This window comes from Haliotis cracherodii, unplaced genomic scaffold (genome assembly GCF_022045235.1).
Source record: "Haliotis cracherodii isolate W230 unplaced genomic scaffold, xgHalCrac1.p SCAF_3, whole genome shotgun sequence".
In the NCBI taxonomy this organism is placed as follows: domain Eukaryota; kingdom Metazoa; phylum Mollusca; class Gastropoda; order Lepetellida; family Haliotidae; genus Haliotis; species Haliotis cracherodii.
The window spans coordinates 17,571,561-17,593,278 of record NW_027266286.1 but is presented as its reverse complement, the minus strand read 5'-3'; the positions used below and the strand labels follow the sequence as shown (position 1 = coordinate 17,593,278).

The 21,718-nt window shown below is 39.8% G+C and overlaps 2 protein-coding genes across 4 annotated transcripts in view; one reads left to right on the top strand and one right to left on the bottom strand.

The window, feature by feature from the left end:
• Positions 1 to 1,811: 1,811 nt before the first annotated feature.
• On the bottom strand, positions 1,812 to 12,775 carry LOC139473689 (quinone oxidoreductase-like protein 1). 3 transcript variants are annotated; one of them, XM_071256391.1, is made up of 11 exons: positions 12,673 to 12,775; positions 11,647 to 11,718; positions 11,357 to 11,434; positions 10,824 to 10,947; positions 9,015 to 9,265; positions 7,434 to 7,497; positions 5,678 to 5,776; positions 5,010 to 5,143; positions 3,822 to 3,927; positions 2,499 to 2,544; positions 1,812 to 2,046 (listed from the first exon to the last, which is right to left on the bottom strand). In XM_071256391.1, the coding sequence occupies exons 2-11, from the start codon at positions 11,710 to 11,712 to the stop codon at positions 1,950 to 1,952; spliced, it is 1,065 nt and encodes a 354-aa protein (XP_071112492.1). In that variant the 5' UTR covers positions 11,713 to 11,718; positions 12,673 to 12,775; the 3' UTR covers positions 1,812 to 1,949. The 3 variants fall into 3 exon arrangements, with proteins under 3 accessions (XP_071112492.1, XP_071112493.1, XP_071112495.1); XM_071256392.1 differs by having other exon boundaries at positions 11,647 to 11,721; positions 12,673 to 12,773; XM_071256394.1 differs by lacking the exon at positions 12,673 to 12,775 and adding an exon at positions 11,919 to 12,040 and having other exon boundaries at positions 11,647 to 11,721.
• Positions 12,776 to 12,780: 5 nt separating this feature from the next.
• Positions 12,781 to 21,718, top strand: part of LOC139473690 (intersectin-1-like) — a 69,386-nt gene continuing 60,448 nt past the window's right edge. Inside the window, exons 1-8 of the mRNA XM_071256395.1 lie at positions 12,781 to 13,055; positions 16,069 to 16,113; positions 16,904 to 16,993; positions 17,600 to 17,663; positions 18,328 to 18,566; positions 19,660 to 19,794; positions 20,457 to 20,517; positions 21,119 to 21,210. Coding sequence (XP_071112496.1) covers positions 16,101 to 16,113; positions 16,904 to 16,993; positions 17,600 to 17,663; positions 18,328 to 18,566; positions 19,660 to 19,794; positions 20,457 to 20,517; positions 21,119 to 21,210 — 694 coding nt within the window. The 5' untranslated portion in view covers positions 12,781 to 13,055; positions 16,069 to 16,100. The remainder of the gene's footprint in view (positions 13,056 to 16,068; positions 16,114 to 16,903; positions 16,994 to 17,599; positions 17,664 to 18,327; positions 18,567 to 19,659; positions 19,795 to 20,456; positions 20,518 to 21,118; positions 21,211 to 21,718) is intronic.

Genomic DNA, 21,718 nt, shown 5'->3' with positions numbered 1-21,718 from the left:
TTTCCTCCCACATTAAGCTGACAAGCGGCGATATAACTGGAATACTGTTATACCCAACTTACTCACTACTACTACAGCTATATGACGGCGGTCTGTAAATAATCGAGTCTGGACCAGACAATCCAGTGATTGACGTCATGCGCATCGATCCACGCAATTGGGATATGATGACATGCATCAACCAAGTCAGTGAGCCTGACCCCCTGATCACGTTTGTCGCCTTTTACGACAAGCAAAGACGCCTTTTACAGCAAGCATGGGTTATTGAAGACCTATTCTACCCCGGAGGTAACAAGGACTGTGCCTTAGTGGCAATCCACGTTTAACTAAGGCATGGTATATCAGTGGGCAAGCACTATAAAACCAGCATTAGTCTCAGTCTCTCTCTCTGTGACTCACTCTCACACACTCACACAGAGACAAATATAAGTGCCATAAGTATTGGTAGTATGAGTGAGAAGTGTGCAAGTATGATATTATCACTACTTGTATGAGCTCCTGTTAAGGGTGTTGCAATTAACTACCTCATGCATCCATCCATACGTATGATATGGGAACATGGGGAGTCATAGTGGGATACATATCACATTGTATATATTAATGTCATACAAGTGCAATAATCTTGAACATCACGTGACGCTAAACCCTTTTCACCTCACCTTTGTTAATCATATTCCTTATTGTATCATACATGACATATCCTAAAATATACAACTGTAGACTTTATATGATGTCAGTACCTGTTTTAATAGACCGATATTGATACTGCTTTATCGGGTCCATTAAAACAGGTAATGACTGCATATAAACTCTATAATTGTTTAATTATTTAATAAAGATACAAAACTTCAAACAAACGAAGACATCTCATTTGGAGAATACCATCACCAGATTATTCCCATTCCATGCTCAGTCAAAGTCAATAAATTATCAGACTTGACTTGGTGTCAATATGCGTGTGTCATTTCTCGAAAAGATGGAAATCTTTTCTTAACATACCATATTCGACGTAATAAGCGCCCCGCTCTAATAAGCGCCCACTGCGGTATTTCCTAATATATTGGCTAGTGAACAATCCCAATTAACACCCCTTCCGATTGATCAATGTTCACAAGACTTATTTATTCGCGTACAATACGCACTCATGTGTTATATGCACCCTAAATTATGGGCAATTAAATTCTAGAAAAATATATCTGTCGTACATACACCACGAAATTTATCTTTCAACTCTGTATTTTTTTCACCCAAATAATATTCCAATAAGAGCCCCCTATTTCTAATTGTGAGAGCGCCCTGGGCGCTTATTACGTCGAATATGGTAATAATAGGGATTGTCGGCTATGTTATGTTTATATGTGTGATATGATGCATGGGGTGGGGATGCAGTATAATGTGTTCTCAGTGAGTACTGAACAGATTCCACACCTGTATCAGTCTACAGTGTAATCCCCTCTAATCTTATCTATAATATACATTGATTGTATATCTTAATGTACGAGGATGGCCTAGTAATACACACTACAACAGAAATCTTTAGAAGAAAAAATGCATAATTCTTGAATTAGATTCAATGAAACCATTTTATTCATGTCATGCTGGAATGGATGGGACGTCCATATTGCACTGAGAATATTATTTCTCCTTCATCAATTGAGGAAGCTATTAAGAATTCTTGCTCTTCCAAGTTGTAGGACTTCCAATTGACAACAAGGAGATTTCTGTATTTGTGAAGTGTCATCCCTTGCTAGGAATATCCAGGAACAATCACCATATGGATATTTATATTTGGTTGACGCATGTAGATCCTTGAACATCCTTGAGTCATTAACTTTGATGAGACAGTCTGTAGCTAGGCTGTCAGCTCACCGACTGATGGTGTTCCAGCAGTTGTGTGGCAGCAATACGCAACTGTTTTGTATGTGTGTTATTTTCATGACAACACATGGTTAAAACTTGAGCACCACTTTGCCAACTCGCACTTCGTCTAGCGTCTTAAGACTTTCTATCACATCATCCATGGTCACAAGTCGGGCAATCTTGCACCTGAAAGTCACATTTGTAATGAAGCGTAACAGAGGAATTCTATAATATCTTACATCTTATACATCAAAAGTGAATGATTTCGTGTGAATGACTTTTTAAAAAAAAGGTACCATATTCTCTGTATGAAGTTCCCTGCTCCAATAAGAGCCCCCTGTCCAACTTGTAGACCAATCTGTAAGTAATCTTTGTATGCACTCCTACCAACACTTTCAGTCAATTACTTGTGTCCTCTGTTGAGATAAGTAGCTCAGAAACTCAGATAAATCTGTCATGCAGATTCATGCAGATTCATCCAGATCATGTCAAACCAAGAACCCTCTGAAAGTGCTCACCATGCATACAAAATGTCTGTTCAGACCATTGCAGCATTAAACCAGGTGACAGTGTTGAGGCTGCAGATAATGTGTCGACACTCCACGATATACAGTGATGACTGTAACTAATGTACTTACTTGATAACTCCCTTGTCTAGTTTCTCTACAACATCCAATAATATATCTGTTGTCATTAAGGAGAATACATGTGATTTCATGTCAACTTCACAGCTACAGACCACAACATTCTCACCCACATGAACGTAAAGAATTATGAAACTGGTACATTTGTAAATAAGTCTTGACCAAACAAACCACTGATGATCATAAGGTTGTAAGAAGCAATCTGGAAGGTCAATGCTGTGAGATGGTGTTCCAAAGAAATTCTCCATCCAAGTACCATCAACACATGTCAGACTGAGTGACCGTCTCCCCCCTGGGTTAGTCAGCTCCAAGGACAAGCATGGGGTACTGGGTGCGTACTGTGGCGTTCTGCATCAAAGTACCATCAATATATATTGGTCTAAGTGACCTTCTGCTCCCTGGGACAAGCATGGGGTCCTGGGTGCGTATCATGCCATACCCATGATGTAACCTCATGACATCAATCACTGGATTGTCTGGTCCAGACTTAATTATTTACAGACCGCCGTCATATAGCTGGAATATTGCTGATAGCCGCGTTAAACAACCAACCAACCATGATGATGTACAGTTGATGTCATGCATTTTTTTAATGACAATCTTATGCTAATTACAGAATTTCTATTTGTATACAAGTGTATTGTTTTCATAAATACACACTATTGCAGGGATTTATCTGAAATTCCAAACTAATTGTCCCTGTCAGGCAAAGTGGGAAAATTCATTTTGTTTAAAAATGGGATTTTGAAAAGTTCAATTTTCTTACATTCTGAGGTATTTCAACATTGTATTCATGGCAATAATGTAACATTAAGCATAAGTTATAACTATACTGAAATAAATCAATTTGGACATTTTTAATTCAATTTGGACCTTCTTACTGAAATTTGCTGCAGACTTGTCTCTTGAGCAGTGCCCTGTTCCACAAAGCAATCTTAATGCAAAGAGAACCATAACATACTTTAACAAAGACAACAGTTGTAATAACATCACCTTGTGGAACAGGGTCAAGGTCAAGATAAAGCCCTGTAGACTTGGGGCTGATGTCAGCTTGTGAGCATGTCTACATTAACCCCTGTATTGGATTCTTTCTCTGACATAAAACCATTTGGCCTATGTGCAAGCCAAATAACAATGAAACCAGACACTCCTTATGTGGTTACGTGTGCCACTCAGAGAAACCGTGAGCTCTTGCTACAGACTTGTTGGAACAGTCAATTATTCCAATCTGGCTGTTCAGGGGAAACTGTTACTGGGACATAACTGAAGGAACAATAGGACCACGTCACAAGAAGTATTATTTATGAGTAAGGATACGCTGATATCTGCCCTGTTGCACGTTGGCCAGTGTCCAGGCAGGGGGAAACAGGAAGCTGACGCTGGCGCCACGCAAGAGCAGCTGCTGGCAGTCCGGGGGGTCCAGCTGCAGAGACACGACATGGGTCAGACTAGAAGTGATGTGTACAGGAGACATGGGTCAGACTAGAGGTGATGTGTACAGGAGACATGGGTTAGACTAGAGGTGATGTGTACAGGAGACATGGGTCAGACTAGAGGTGATGTGTACAGGAGACATGGGTCAGACTAGAGGTGATGTGTACAGGAGACATGGGTCAGACTAGAGGTGATGTGTACAGGAGACATGGGTCAGACTAGAAGTGATGTGTACAGGAGACATGGGTCAGACTAGAGGTGATGTGTACAGGAGACATGGGTCAGACTAGAGGTGATGTGTACAGGAGACATGGGTCAGACTAGAGGTGATGTGTACAGGAGACATGGGTCAGACTAGAGGTGATGTGTACAGGAGACATGGGTTAGACTACAGGTGATGTGTACAGGAGACATGGGTCAGACTAGAGGTGATGTGTACAGGAGACATGGGTCAGACTAGAAGTGATGTGTACAGGAGACATGGGTCAGACTAGAGGTGGTGTGTACAGGAGACATGGGTCAGACTAGAAGTGATGTGTACAGGAGACATGGGTTAGACTAGAGGTGATGTGTACAGGAGACATGGGTTAGACTAGAGGTGATGTGTACAGGAGACATGGGTCAGACTAGAGGTGATGTGTACAGGAGACATGGGTCAGACAAGAGGTGATGTGTACAGGAGACATGGGTCAGACTAGAGGTGATGTGTACAGGAGACATGGGTCAGACTAGAGGTGATGTGTACAGGAGACATGGGTCAGACTAGAGGTGATGTGTACAGGAGACATGGGTCAGACTAGAGGTGATGTGTACAGGAGACATGGGTCAGACTAGAAGTGATGTGTACAGGAGACATGGGTCAGACTAGAAGTGATGTGTACAGGAGACATGGGTCAGACTAGAGGTGATGTGTACAGGAGACATGGGTCAGACTAGAGGTGATGTGTACAGGAGACATGGGTCAGACTAGAGGTGATGTGTACAGGAGACATGGGTCAGACTAGAGGTGATGTGTACAGGAGACATGAGTCGGATGTGAAGACAGATGTTGATGGAGAATGGGGGACTCACCTGAAGATCTGGTTGCGCGGTGATCCACTTCCCAGCAAATCCCAGACAGGAAATGATGTCATACTTGTGAGGAACTGGAAATTTGTAATTTTCACCAACTAAAGCTTTGTCTTCCTCTGTAGTAAACATGCACACTGAAACGAAGGTTACAAAGGCTTCAAACAAATGCAAGGTCATTTTGAATATTCTCATGAACTTATTTATGTTTTTTTTATACTAAATATTTTCACGCCTTTTTTCTTGAGTGATACACATTCCTCCACTCCTTCCACTGTATGGACTCTCCCTGTTGTCAAGGATACAGTCCTCTCATCAACCCCTATCTCCACCATCTTCTAAAGGCATGGGAGTTAACTGACCATAATAGTCCAGTTTCCACCCTTACTTGGCTGGAATTCCAGAGTTACATTTGGCTGGACTAAGTCAATGAATAGTCCAAGCAAAATTGTGTAACAAACTACTAGACATCAGGTTCATAAACAACATGGATTTCAACGTGCAGATTTCGGACTGCAGGATTTGCAAAGCATTTGCACTGTCGACAGATACTTTCATAATCTTTTCATGTTTTTAATCAAGGTGTTCTAGTGATTTGATGCACTTCGTGAGGTCGACCCATTTTATTACAATATAGATCTTGATTATCGATCAGATTGTCTTGGACTCACCCCCGTCGTCCACGATACAGTCCACACCTACTCCTCCTGTCTCCTCCTTGACACTGCTCACCAGGATGTTGTTTCGTTTGTTGAGCTCAATCACCTGGGCTGAACAGAGACACATCTATCTATACCTATAGTGACAGGTTACATGGTCAGGGAATAAATGTAAGTCTTGATAAATCACTCAACTGCAAGTGAGAAAGGTTTATGACTTCATCTTTTGTCTGCTACTGTGACGTGTGATTTGACTACTGCATCACAAGGACATAATACCTGGATGTGAATTTCTCAAAAGCTCACAGGCAGATTCAGTGTTAAGGTTTTGCAATTTGACATACGTTCACAGATTTACATTTGTAGATGCCGACATTCACCTCCAGACACTCACCTACAGACAGACAGATGCAGACACTCACATACAGACAGACAGATACACACAATTGCAATTTGACATACGTTCACAAATTTACATTTGTAGATGCCGACAGAGACAGGTGCACACAGACAGACAGACAGACACACAGATGCAGACACGCACATACAGACACACAGACAGACAGACAGACACAATTGCAATTTCACATACGTTCACAGATTTTCATTTGTAGATGCCGACAGACAGACAGGTGCAGACACTAACCTACAGACACTCACCTTTAGACAGACATATGCAGACACTCACCTACAGACAGACAAACAGACAGATGCAGACACTCACATACAGACAGACAGACACACACAATTGCAATTTGACATACGTTCACAAATTTACATTTGTAGATGCCAACAGAGACAGGTGCAGACACTCACCTACAGACAGACAGACAGATGCAGACATGCACATACAGACAGACAAACAGACAGACACAATTGCAATTTGACATACGTTCACAGATTTTCATTTGTAGATGCCGACAGACAGGTGCAGACACTCACCTACAGACACTCACCTTTAGACAGACATATGCAGACACTCACCTACAGACAGACAGACAGATGCAGACACTCACATACACACAGACACACACACCTACAGATAGACAGACAGATGCAGACACTCACATACAGACAGACACACACACCTACAGACAGACAGATAGACAGATGCAGACACTCACATACAGACAGACACACACACACCTACAGACCTACAGACAGACAGGCAGACAGGTGCAGACACTCACCTACAGACAGACAAACAGACAGATGCAGACACTCACATACACACAGACACACACACCTACAGACCTACAGACAGACAGGCAGACAGGTGCAGACACTCACCTACAGACACTCACCTACAGACACTCACCTTTAGACAGACATATGCAGACACTCACCTACAGACAGACAAACAGACAGATGCAGACACTCACATACACACAGACACACACACCTACAGATAGACAGACAGACAGATGCAGACACTCACATACACACAGACACACACACCTACAGATAGACAGACAGACAGATGCAGACACTCACATACACACAGACACACACACCTACAGATAGACAGACAGACAGATGCAGACACTCACATACACACAGACACACACACCTACAGATAGACAGACAGACAGATGCAGACACTCACATACACACAGACACACACACCTACAGACAGACAGACAGACAGATGCAGACACTCACATACACACAGACACACACACCTACAGATAGACAGACAGACAGATGCAGACACTCACATACAGACAGACACACACACCTACAGACAGACAGACAGACAGACACTCACCTATTGGGGGCTGGATTCCTTCCAGGTGCTGTCTTTCTGCCTGAGTATTGTATGTAGCAAGCACCTGTTGACATACAGAATGCAAGATTAGCACCTATGTGGGTCAGCATACAGCATGTATTGATAATTTACATGTCAACTGCATTAGTCCTTCCGATCCTCAGCAGACTTCATGACCTCGTCCCAACTTATTAGTATCAATTAGCCTTGGTGAGTGAGGTGTGAAATCAGTTTTACGCCGCTTTTAGCAACATTCCAGCAATATCATGGCAGGGGACACCAGAAATGGGCTTCACACATTGTACCCATGTGGGGAATCGAACCCGGTTCTTCGGCGTGACGAGCGAACGCTTTAACCACTAGGCTATCCGACCACCCCTATGAAGAGGAAGAGGCTAAAAGGCTTAGTATTAGATTATTGTACTGAACACTGTGTTAAGATTACTGCATCCATCCAGTAACTACTTTAACTGCATTTCCATCACAATACCATTTTTCATAACATGATAAACCTCCCTCGATTTTTAAAACAACTATTTTTGTTTTTGATAGATTCACTGACATTTCCCATTTACAACAGTAATCATGCAAGATATTGAGCTTCATTTGTAAGTTGTTGACAGTATTACCAAACACAATAAGGTCATCTGCAAATAGAAGTAGAAAAATGTGAATAATTTCCAGATGTAAGTGAACACCAAAACAACAATTTTGTTCCATTTCAGTAACCAGTAACTAAGCTATAAAGCTTAGTATTAGATTATTGTACTGAAAACAATGTCAAAATATCTCTGAAAATAAGAAAATAAAAACTTTAAAAACATTCCAGTTATGAATAATTAAACAATTTGTAAGTGAAGGAACTTAGTTTGGAATCCTAGATAAATCTTTGAAGTACAAGCTGTGATTACAGTTCAGTGTGTTGTGAATCACAGACACGGCATAGTGGAGTGAGTGAGTGAGTTGGGTTTAACGCCGCTTTTAACAGTATTCCATTTATATCACAGCGTGTCAGCTTAATGTGGGAGGAAAGCCGGAAGTGATGCAGGTCTCAGACGTTTACCACTTCGGTGAAACACACGAGCACGGGTATGGTGCTGAAAAAGCTAGAAACACAATTGGGGAGAACCGGGATTCGAACCCACAATCATAGGTTTCTGGCTTGCCCAAGGGACTCAACTCTGCACAGCGAATCGCAGTGCCTTAGACGACTGGCCCACCCGTGCCCCCTAGCATAGTGGAAGAAATTCAGCCAGACATTTCTTCTTTCCCGAATCTGATGTTCTGTGAAAGCAAACTAGCTAGGAGTGAGTGAATCAGTCTGGTTTTATACAGCTTTAAGCATTATTTCTGCATGGTGGGGGAACACTAGAAATGAGCTCCACACATTTCCCATGTGGGGAATCAAACCCAGGCCTGTTGAGTGACTCAGAAATGATTTAGCCACTGTGCTACCCACCACACTTAATTAGCTAGGATGGCTGGCATATCATTTGCTCCTTCTTCAAAAATGGTTTCATTTCTTTGTATCATCAGGTTTGTTTAGTTGATACTAAATACACATCTATTATGCACTCTCACCTTTGCCCCCCAGCGTTGTCCTAGCTGCACCAACACGTTGCCAGCAGCAGTGGCGCCCCCTATGACAAGCAGCGTGTCTCCTGCGCACACCTTGGCGTTGTAGTGCAGTGCAGTGTACGCACTAACGCAGTCACCAATAGCAGCAGCTGCATCTTCAAAGGCGAGTTGTGATGGCTTCTTCACCACGTCGTACTCGCTGATGCAACAAAACTCCCCACATCCTGAGTAGGGGCTGTCCAATGGCAGAATACCTTAGGAGTGACAAACAGCGATTCTTCAGTCCCTTGACATATATATGCCCAATTACATACTCCCTCAAACACAACAACTAAACTTAGGTCTCATGTTTTTTCTTACATGGATGAAACGACTAAAAATGTGGATCAAAATAAGGTTCTAACATAAAATAAAGAGTTGAGTGTGTTAACTGATTGGAGTATTAAAAAAAACTTAAAGGCTCATGGGGGAGACAAGTAGCCCTTTGACTTGTCATTCAGCATTCATAAAAATATATTTCTTTCATTTTTTAAAATATTTTCACTGTTCAACAAAACTTCTAAGGGATCACTGAAAAAAGGCACAAGTATATTTCTTCCACCAAAACCTGTGCTCCCCAATCTGTGTGACCCCTTCCCCATCTGTGTGACCCCCTCATCTGGTTGATGCCCTCCCCATCTGTGTGCCCCCCACTACATCTGTGTGCCCCCCACTACATCTGTGTGACCCCCACCCCATCTGTGTTACTCCCTCCCCATCTGTGTTACCGCCTCCCCATCTGTGTGACCGCCTCATCTGTGTGATGCCCTCCCCATCTGTGTGACCCCCACCCCATCTGTGGGACCCCTCCCCATCTGTGTGACCCCTCCCCATCTGTTTGACCCCTCCCCATCTGTGTGCCCCCAACTACATCTGTGTGACTCCCCCCATCTGTGTGACCCCCTCCCCATATGTGCGACCCCCTCCCCATCTGTGTGACCCCTCCCCATTTGTGTGATGCCCTCCCCATCTGTGTGACCCCCTCCCCATCTGTGTGACCCCTCCCCGTTTGTGTGATGCCCTCCCCATCTGTGTGACCCGCTTCCCATCTGTGTGACCCCCGGTCCAATCTTTGTCACGCCCTCCCCATCTGTGTTCCCTCCCCCCATCTGTGTGACCCCCTCAACATGTGTTACCCCTCTCCCTATCTGTGTGACCCCTCCCCATCTGTGTGATGCCCTCACCATCTGTGTGATGCCCTCGCCATCTGTGTGACCCACTTCCCCCTCTGTGTAACAGAAATTATAATTTCAAATTCCATGGCTCAATCATAGTGCCACCAGTAGTGTCCCTCCATCACTTGCATTTGCTTCAAACAAAATCTGTTTGATAATCAAGATCTTTATTCTGTAATACAACATGTCCTACCTTGCAATGTGTACCAAGTGATCACTTGGATCAAAAATGTGGAAAGATTTGGAAAATATCCATCAATGCCCAGTTGCCTAACATATGCTCTGCAAATCCTGCAATCGACCAAAGCCTGCAAGGCAGTCACCACATTGTTTATGAACTGGATTTTCATTTCGTTACACGATTAACCCCTTCCCAACTGTGTGACCCCATATCTCATCTGTTTGACCCTACCCTGTCTTGTGACCAACTCCTGTCTGTGTAATGACCCCTGCTATATCCTGGCCTGGCCTACACGGTTTTGTGTTGAGTACTCACCAACAACGGCATCACCTGCCTTGTAGCTTGTGACCCCCTACCCCGTCTGTGTAATGACCCCTGCTATATCCTGGCCTACACGGTTTTGTGTTGAGTACTCACCAACAACGGCATCACCTGCCTTGTAGCTTGTGACCCCCTCCCCCGTCTGTGTAATGACCCCTGCTATATCCTGGCCTACTGGATATGACTCTCGTATCTCCTTCTTGAAAAGCTCAGTCAAGTTCTACAGAAATGTAAAAATATCAACATGTAAGCATGGCCTGTGGTACAATGAAGAAAGATAGAATCATGAATGAGTCAGAGAGGACACAGCAATGATCTCAACGTCATTCCCACCATGGGATGCATGCTTAACGTGGGAGAAATGGTGTTTAATATATCTTTTTGTTTCAAATCTTTTTTATTCATTCATCCTCTTTATCTAAAAATATTCATAATGAAAAAAGGTCTTAAATAGACATACTACATGAGCCTACACAATGTTTTGCCGTATTTTCATTTTCTGAATATTCATACTAATTCTGAGAGACATACTATCACTGTCAATTAAACAGCTGATTATCACACACTATGACAAGTGAGCAACACATGATTGACAGGTTACATCACCATGACGACAACCCCTGCCCTACCTTGTGATTTATGAGTGACAAGCCACAGGCTTTCACCTGAACCAACAGCTCGTTCTTGCCCGGACTAGGACGAGGTTCCTGGACATAACAAATATGTTAAAACATATATATTCTGGAAAATATTACCTTCAAACTAACACATTTAAATGAGAAAACATTTAAATCATTATGGATACACAGCTTCCTAAAAAATACATTCGTCAAGATACAATTTAATATGACACCATATCTAAATAATAAATAATTTGCTGCTGTCCTTTGAAAATTATTTTCAGAATTATCATACTCACATTGTCTTCAAGAAATAACTTGGGCACATTACCATCCTGGGAAGATGCTCTCTTGATGCACCTCATGGTTTCCTACTGGTCAGATAAATGTAAATTAGGATACAATAATGTCAATGATCAGTTATAACAGGCTTGATTGACTCAGATAGCAAATGAGACAAGCCATTTAGCAAATGAGAAAAGCACCTGCATTCAGACTGCACTAAATTGATATATTGTTTGAGATGTAACTTTGGTGTTCCAGTAGGATCTATATCAGAACTGAAATCTACCATCAGCACTCTGACCACTTCTACTATCTTGAACTGCTATTCACTTGACAACTTTGAGCTTCCCCTGCACTTCTAGGTTTCAATGTACATAAGAGGTTACATATCATAGCTACCCTTGAGTGTGTAATTAGGTCTGTGGACCTTCGTGGCTACCCTAGGTTGTGTATTAAGTTCTGGAGACATTCATAACCACCCTTTGGTGTGTAATGAGGTCTGGAGAACAAATCTTTAATCATTGTGCCATGTTAATAATATTTTTTTTTAGGGTGTTACCAATTCAATAATCCCTTTTTGTTAATAAAAAAAAAACCATGGTGTTAGAAAGCGGCATAACACAGCATATGATTACCACATATGCCCGACCAATTTTATTGTAATGCCTTAATCCAGAGACCATATTATATGGTCTCTGCTTAATCTGGGTAATTATTTAGCATAATTCAACATAAATAATTATAAAACATGTTTTGCATGAAAAACAAGGAGTTGAAATGTTAACGTATCCAGTATGTCTCAAAAGTAATTCATAAATTAAATTTATATAATGGCCACAGTGCCATTGACGAATTTTCTTTCTCTTTATTTAAGCTACACCAGCATGTACTCGTTTCTGCATGATCAAGACTTGGTCTTCAGTCGTGATCTTGCACTTCTCCCGCAACAAATATCAATGAAAGTTTTGATTACAATAAAAAAATGGATTGTTAAAAACTTTAAATTCCGACACATCCAATCAAAACAACTTGTTATTTACATGAAATCAATGAAATGAGTGATCAAAACATGACAGTGTTGATTGTTCTAGTCGGCATACACAGCTTCCGGCTTTCAAGGAACGCCCACACTACCCAGAGTGCTTTGCGCCAATTGATGCAGACGGAGGGATGTCAGCTTGAGATTTTATCTGATTATTTAAAGACAATTTGCGAAAATCTAAGGTACCCTTCGCGCATTTGGATTCCTATTTACTCACAGACACTCTTGCTGACTGCATATAAACATCTGATATTCACTGGCGTGTAAAGGAATCCGAAAACGACACTTGTGACACCGGAAATATGGCTACCGCCTCTCTCCACTGGAACTTGGCCAACATCGATCGTATGGATGCTCTAATATAATTTAACAACAGGCAGGGTAAGTCTCCTAATTAAGCAGTTTCATTATTTTATTTATTGAATGTTTGCAACACATTTCTTTGATAGTCTGTGGCAAACCAGACCAGGTCACAATCCTTGTTTACTTTTGAAGTGTAAAATGTCTCCTAATTTCGTTACCCTCCTTACTTATACCATATTACTGACAGTGACATTGACCATTTTAAAACTGTGTTACATAAGAAATAAAATACGGCTTGATAAGCTGTTTCGTAATTCCGTAGTCCCATATTATTTTTTCAATCATTTCACACGCATATGAACGCCTCGGGCATCTTTCAGTGATTTTGATGAAGGCACATGACATGATTTCTTCTCGATTTTGGCAAGTTTTGAAGGGACAGTTTTCGTATCTTTGCTAAATTTGAAAAAAAAAACCATCTTCAGGACATTTGGATGATAAGCATGCAATGTCCTTGAAAATGAACTGATATTAAACCCTGATCTTTAATATGACTCTTTAATGATGTGGTTATCATGGTTATGATCACATTAGTATGCCCAGCAGAATTATGTCAAAAGTCGTGTCATGTCATCATGATAGGCATATCAGCATAACATGATGTGGTGACCATGTTGATCCAACTGTATGCCATCATATTAGTTGTGAAAGTTGTTGCTTTTTCCTGGATATGTTTCATTTTTGTTAACATTGATTATGATTATGATAAAGCTGAACAGTATTACTGTGATGACCAGGAAAACATTATGCAAACTTTTTAACATATTTATTGTGATATGATCTAACTGTGTGAGTAAGTGTATGTTTGGGTTTTTCTAAAAAATGTAAAAAGAAAGAGGAAACATCTTCTTTGTACAGCTAATACAAGTCTATTAATAATATTTCTGGTATCACACGACAATCTGTAACTACAAATTATCTCTCTTAATCAAGAATTACGAATGGCAGTTAAGCCTCTTGACTACATGATCGAAAAATGTGAGCCATATTACACAGCGGTAGAAACTAACATTTTTAGTCCACTAGTCTTTATAATGATAACATATTGCAAAACCCTTAAAATGGCAAATGTCTGCTAGATACCTTAACTATAGTATTAGGAAGTTTGGCAAGGACTATAAGACTAGTGCCAATTTCTAACGCACTCACATAGACAATTTTTATATTATTTAGAACATTTTAACCCTTATCATGAGGGTTTAAATGTTCTTAATGATATAAGCATTGTTAACATAACATCCACACTTTACTAAATGACTTATGTCTACTTTCATCTGGAATATTTGCTGCATCTACTGTAACATCTACTGAGAACATGGATGTAGCCATTGAGCACCATTAGTTATGTAGCCATAGCAGAGTGAACCAGAGTGCTTTGGGGATAATGTTTGAGTATTTTTATTGTTAAGTATAACATTGTATACGCATCAAAGCAATAAGTAGTGTGTCATCTAGCTTTTGTTGGTTTTCTGATTCTGTGTATGAATGTTAAATTGTGAATCTATTGGCTATGACTAATGAAAATTGATTGACATTTCTTATTTGACAACAACAAACAAGTCAAAATCAGCAACATGTATTTTGAAGGAGAGCTGTTAAATTCATTAAGATTATTAGAAACAATGTGTATTGTTAGAATCAACTTTTCTTCATGACCTGGTACCTGTTTCATATATGTCTAGAGTTATATGGGGAGTTGACAGATTAGAAAAGGGTGTTTAGTGTGACTTGAATCAGATTTGCCAGCACTGCCAATTGGCTGAACCTAGTCTCCCTGTAATACATTCTTCTTTCTTTCATCCATGTTGATCATGCTACTCCTGAAACAGAAAAGTAAGGAAATAGAGACTGCTTTTGAATATGCATGATCATGAAATTATGGGGAAGAAGACAAATACTACTGAAATAGATGTCATCATGATCATGATTATGAATAATCATCAACATTTTGGCCTCTGAGTAAGTCGTACGATACCCAGATGTACAAATTGCCACTCATCTGCCAGTCAGTCTGTCTGTCTAACATAATTATTTTTAATCACATCTACATGTATATGACTGTACATATTTCCAAATTTGATAATTTTGAATTAAATATGTTTCAGTTCAAGTCATTCACCCATTGTGATGTTTTAGCTTTTCAAACATCATGAATATGATGGTAGTGACTTTCACCTCCATGATAACAAGACGAATGAAGAGAGAAAAAACAAACTGTTACGTTTAGTACATTCTGTTATTGCATTGGACTTGTTGAATGCAATGCTAAGATCAAGATGTACCATGATGTACCTCTGAACATTTCTAGATATATTTAAAACAGGACATAAACAATATTATGCTTTTTCCCAGTTTGCCTTACACAGTTTCTAAGTTCAAAATCCTAGGTAAACGTGATCTGTCACTGAAAATTAGAAATATTTGAATATTTTATTAATTTAGGTTCTATTTAGAAAAAATTGACAGGTTTCAACGAGTTTTGGAAATTAGGTATGATCTGAAAGTCGAGGGGTCTTGTTATGATCCTAGTGTTAATCTGTAATCAAATGGTGTAATTCTACAAGTACCTCCGCATGTTAAGTAGCCAAATACCACAATGAACCCTGGAACACCTTAATTTCTACAAATGATATTACATCCCAATACCTGAGATATAATTATACATGGGGTATTAAGATTAAATAAAAAAAAATGTCATATCACTTGCTTGATAATGGTGTTAGAACCTACACCGAAACGTAATAAAGAAGTTGTTCATCCATAAATTCTTATCCTTACTTAAAAAAAGTGCCTTGTTTACTTTTTGATTGTAATGTACAGTGTAGAAGCATGATCAAATTGACATGATTAATCACTGCTTTGAGCATAATGACAGTTATACATGATTGATGAGAGAAGGGGCAAAACTGTGTATTTTGTCGAATTGCCTTGCCTCCTGTCATTTCACCATGCTCGTATGTTTCGTTGATAGAATGATTGAGCTGCTTTGTATCACATGTATGACATCTTTTGATTATTATTTTCTTTTCAGGGATATTAAGAGGAATATCAATCAAAATCACCATGGCAGGTGCAGGTAACTATTACATCATTATCATGATTATGTTTATGTATTCCACATGTATAAATGGAGCGTTAGCATGTGGGGCATGATCAAGATGGCAAAATAATGCAATTTGTATGATGTTAAAGATACAGTATCTGATAACACTATTGTCAATCAACATGCAGGGATTTATCTAGACCTGTTCAGAGGCTGATATTTAACCCCAAATCTGCAGCGAATGTTGGTTAAAATATCTAAATTGAACTTTGTTGAAGTTTATACATTCCCAATTCCATTGTTATATTTATTATGATGACTTGGTCAGGTCGACTGGTATTTCACTAATATTGGGACCAATTAACATTGATCAAGTTGATAAAGAAGAAGATTATTGCACGTAATGTTGTTGATATACAATGTCAAACATGTTCAATGACCTGAATTTAAGACAATAGGAACCCAATGTTCCCTAATTTGCTTGCCAAGGGCTTAGTTTGAAATGCTAGACAAGTCCCTGACATGATACTGATATGGATATTGTAGGTGTGAATGTTCACTCTATCAGTGTGAGTCATCTTATATATGTGTTTGTGATTGTCACTGAATAAGTTATTGTAATATTAAGTTGTGTAAAATATGTAACAAGAGCTAAGCTAGACATGCTAACAAACCCTGCATTGATTGGTTTCAAACCATGAATTTCCTTTTTTCTTCCAACTGAACGAACTGAATTATTGATGGCTGTTAACTGCAATAATTGCCTGTTGGTGGTGAGCAAATGGTGAATTGGTCCTAAATGTTTAATGTTTGCTATTTGGAGGTGGCGATGTCTGGCGCATCACAGGAGAGGATCGTGCAAAACATGATGCCCAGTTCTTCCAGCTTAAGCCTGTCAATGGATTTGTGTCCGGTATGTACTGAAAGAACCCATGGTGGCTTGTAACACCGTAATGAGAAATCAATTTCTGTCTAAAAATAATAGCTTGGCGCCTGATTTCTTGTTGCTTAGAGTGATTGATCTGTTCATGCTTGCATAGATTTGATACACAGATAATGGTCACAATGGATAGAATGATAGATGGAGTGAGTTGAAAAGAATTTTGATAATTCTGAATATGATGAAATATAAGTTATATTTTATTGATAAGTCAAGAATGAACATTATAAACATAGATGCTCATGTTTCTTTATTGTATCATGTTGTATATATGTCTTTTTTGAGCATGTTGAGGTGTATTGCGTTTTGGATGAAAATTATACAAGATAATCAATCTACAAGTGGTAGTTATACCTGTGAGGCTAATCTGTCATACAGACCCTGAACCAAATATTTTCAATACAGCCCATGCAAGTCTATGATATATGACTGAATTGTCTCATCCAGAATGTATTATTCACAGGCTGCCATCATATAGCTGGAATACTGCAGAGTGCAGCATTAGGCAACAAACAAACCAATTGTATCGTATACCATGTAAGTTGTATTAGAAATTAGAGAACCATATATTTCTTCCAGGTGAACAAGCTAAAGGATTCTTCCTTCAGTCCGGGTTGGATATGCAGAAACTTGGTCAAATCTGGTGAGGATGAATCATTTTCTTTCATCTGCTTAATAAAACTTTGCAGTGATTTATGTCAGTAATCTCTGTTCAGTGTTGGCAGTCATGTATATGATATCATCATGACAAAGGGACGGTGGGGTATCCTAGTGGTTAAAGCATTCGCTGTTTGCCCTGAAGACCTGGGTTCGATTCCCCACTGGGTGTTATGTGTGAAGTCCATTTCTGGTGTCCCCTGCCGGACATTGCTGGAATATTGCTAAAAGTGGCGTAAAACAATACTCACTCACTCATCATGACAGCATTGGCCCTAGATATTCATGTTATTTAACTGTCAGCTTCCAAGTACATTATGGGAAGATTTGTGATGCGTTGTAGGCCAGGACATGAGGTATTGTTGGATCATAGGTTTTCTGACGTCATATGTTTTCGGATGGCCATGTTTCTCGCGATTACTCATGCTATAACATGATAACAGGGGGTGTAACATCACACAGGAATTGTAAATACTCAGATGATTGCTTGTTTTTAGGAGAAAATTGTCCTTTTTGAGTAAATGAGATATTTTACAGTTGTTAAAGTTATTAAAGAGAAAACTATGAATGTTTCTTAAGCGTCCGAAAACCCATAACACAGGGATATATTATTACTCACTTTAACATATTTGAGGAATTTTTCATTCAAGGTCACTAGCTGACATGAACAATGACGGGAAAATGGATAAGAAAGAGTTTTCAATTGCCATGCAACTCATCAAAAAGAAGTTGCAAGGATACGAGCTGCCGAAGACTCTGCCTGCCAGTATTAAAGCAGACCCATCTCCAGTCATGGGGTCATTTGGGATGCAGCCAATGGGAATGCAGATGGGCGGGGCTCCAGGGATGGGTGCTCCTCCACCTATGGGCATGGGAATGGGTATGCCAGGTGAGATGCCAGAACATTTCGATACTCTCTTTCACAGATGTACATGATGTAAGCTTCTAATATTCACTGACATGCGCAAGGAAACCTGTTGCTTGAACCTATTCCTTTTCTTGGCCTGTTTTCTTTGTATGTTTCTTATATCTGTAAATATGGCTTTTTTACAATCAGTAAGCTAATGCAAGTTTAGATTGCCTGTGATCATGGTAAAGAAAGTTTTAGGTGGTCAGATATGCAGAATATTCCATGTTTAATGCAGTTTAATTTCCATGATAAAAATCCTTCAACTATGACCATGTTCATATTGAGACAAGAAAATTGTTTATTTCGCATATTTAGTTATCGACATAGTTATGTATTTGTATGCTCAAGTTACCCATATTTGAGAAGTGAACGAAGACAGAACTTGCTGTTTCAAGAAACATTATTATTCACAAGTAGTTATTTGTTTCACTTCAGAAGTTTCATGTTATATATTCTCTATGAGCACGCACAAGCCATATGGTTGACTGACCTCTGCAGGAATGATTCTAGGATTGGCTACAGGCAGAAAAATAAGAACAAATAGACTGAATCTGATGGTATTTTTGTGTGGGTTCCCACTGCATGTTTACGAGAAATCCACATATGATTTAAGTTTCTTTACGGGGTAGTCATGGCAATGGCCCATCCTGTTCTGATACTGGCATATGATTTGTTCCACATGGTCTATTATTTTTGTTAACTCTACATACATTTTGTACTTCTGTATGGTGTTGGGGTGGTGGGGTAGCCTATTGGTTCATGCGTTCGCTCATCACCCCAAAAGCCGGGGTAAGATATCCCATACGGGTACAATATGTGAAGCCCATTGCTGGTGTGCCCTGTAGATATATTTCTGGAATATTGCTGAAAGCGACATAAAACCATACTAACTCACACACTCACTCACTCACTCCTCATAGTGTTGGTATAGTGTTTTACAGTCAGTGGGTCGATGTGGTCAGCTTTCAGACTTAGAGTTATCCCTGACTCTGTACTGTACTGTAAATCTGTCCACATTTCTGGTATGTTTTGTTTGTTGAGTTGTTGTTGCACACTGTTTGGTTGCTGGCAGGGGCTCCCCCAATGTCAATGGGAATGATGCAGCCTGTAGCCTCACTTGGCTCGGGCACCATGACAACAGGCTCTGTAGGGATGCCCATAATGGCCAATGGGGTCCCTCCAATGGGAGGACAGCAGGGATTTGTGGGTAAGCAGTAAGAGAAGAATACACATGCTTGATATTTGTGTGTGTTTGCACTGTTGTAGATAATTCAACATTTCCATGATGTAGATGAAATGAACACATACATGTAAAATGGTGTTCTGTGAAAACATTTTCATGATTATCTGTCATATGGTTTGTTTTTATATTCCTAATTTGTTTTCAGTGTGGTAAATATTGCTCTAACTTGTGTAACTTGACCTATGTAAGCACGGTTATGCTATTAACATGATTAATGATAAATACAGCATTACTATACAGGATGTATGTTTAGCATGATCATAGTGGTTTTTTTATATAGAACTTGTAATAAGTATATGAACATGATGAAGGCAGTAGCTACTTTTCACTCTATTGCATGGTCATCATTTTATTCATTTTCTATTCTATTTTCTATTTCAAATCCTATCCATAGTCATGATATTAGCATGAGTATGCATGGCATAACAATAAGTATAGTGATCCTGTTTTTAATTGATTGTTTTGATATCATGGTTATATGTATAAATAATATACATAATGACAAATTCAGATTTTGATTTGATGTCGACATAAGCAAATATAAATTGTGACCATTTGTAGTTTTCATAACCCAAAAGGATTGAAAGTAAGTTAGAAGTTGAGAATAACACTGATGGTGATTTCAGGGATGGGAATGCCGCCTCCAGGAGGAGTGGTCGACCCAAAGGCAGGGATGAAGCCTGTAGGGTAATTACTTTTTCATACTACAGTATTAACATGATAAAGTAATTCATAAACTTTTCTTTTTATCTGATCACTGCTGTCATATAAGTGAGTCTGGTGTCCCCTGCTGATGGAATATTGCTAAAAGCGGCGTAAATCCATACTCACACTCACTCACTCACTATAAAAGTGAGATCTTAGAAAAATGTAATATTTGAAACTCAAGTACTGTATTTGATGTTATAAGTGCCCAGGGCGCTCTCAAAATTAGAACTAGGGATCCCTTATTAGAAAAAGAATTTGATGAAAAAAAACAGAGTTGAAAGATCGTGACTTTCGTGGTTTATGCTGACAGCATATAACACATGAGTGCGTATTATACACAAATAATAAGTCTTGTGTAGATTGATCAATTGGAAGGGGTGCTAATTGAGATTGTTCACTGGCCAATATATTAGCAAATATCGCCGCGGGCTCTTGATAGAGCGGGGCACTTATAACGTCTAATACAGTATGTTGTTATTGATTTTTAGCCTGTGAGCCTGCTGCTGCAGTTGACTTGATTAACAATGGTAGTTTGTCTTTCCTTGAGGTGTCTGTCACCTGCATCATTATGTTTTTCCAGAGCTGTAAGTTGGGCCATGCCGCATCAGAGCAAGTTGAAGTACACGCAGCTCTTCTACTCCCATGACCGCAACAAGAGAGGCTTTCTCACAGGTAACACTGCAGGTTTCATCTGCTTGCCTTTGAAGTAATTGAAATTATCAATCTTTTTTATTTTGTTGGGGGCACAGGTGGCCCAGTCGTCTAAGGCGCCTTGATTCGCTGTGCAGAGTTGCGTCCCTTTGGCACGCCAGAAACCTATGATTGTGGATTCGAATCCAGGTTTGCCCCGATTATGTTTCTAGGTTTGTCAGCACCATACCCATGGTCGTGGGTTTCACCAAAGTGGTAAACGTCTGAGACCTGCATCACTTCGGGCTTTCCTCCCACTTTAAGCTGACACGCCGTGATATAACTGGAATACTGTTAAAAGCGGTGTTTAATCTAACTCACTCACTCACTCATTTTATTTTGTTCTTAATATTTATCATATTGCTGAAAAATCAAAGGCATGAACTGCACTTTGTCCTGCCATATCCTGGAGGTGCCCTTGTGTTTGAACTGTAATAATTCAGGGCAAAGCTATGTCTTTAACACAAAGTAGCTCGGAAGAAGGAAACAT

Bases quoted from the DNA above. Each gene is read 5' to 3' on its own strand.
- LOC139473689 (XM_071256391.1), bottom strand. From the start codon at position 11,712: ATGAGGTGCATCAAGAGAGCATCTTCCCAGGATGGTAATGTGCCCAAG. The intron at 9,266-10,823 runs GTGAGTACTCAA...GTCACTCCTAAG, and splicing joins GGCAGGTGATGCCGTTGTTG to GTATTCTGCCATTGGACAGC. The intron at 2,047-2,498 runs GTAAGTACATTA...TGTGACTTTCAG, and splicing joins CTAGACAAGGGAGTTATCAA to GTGCAAGATTGCCCGACTTG.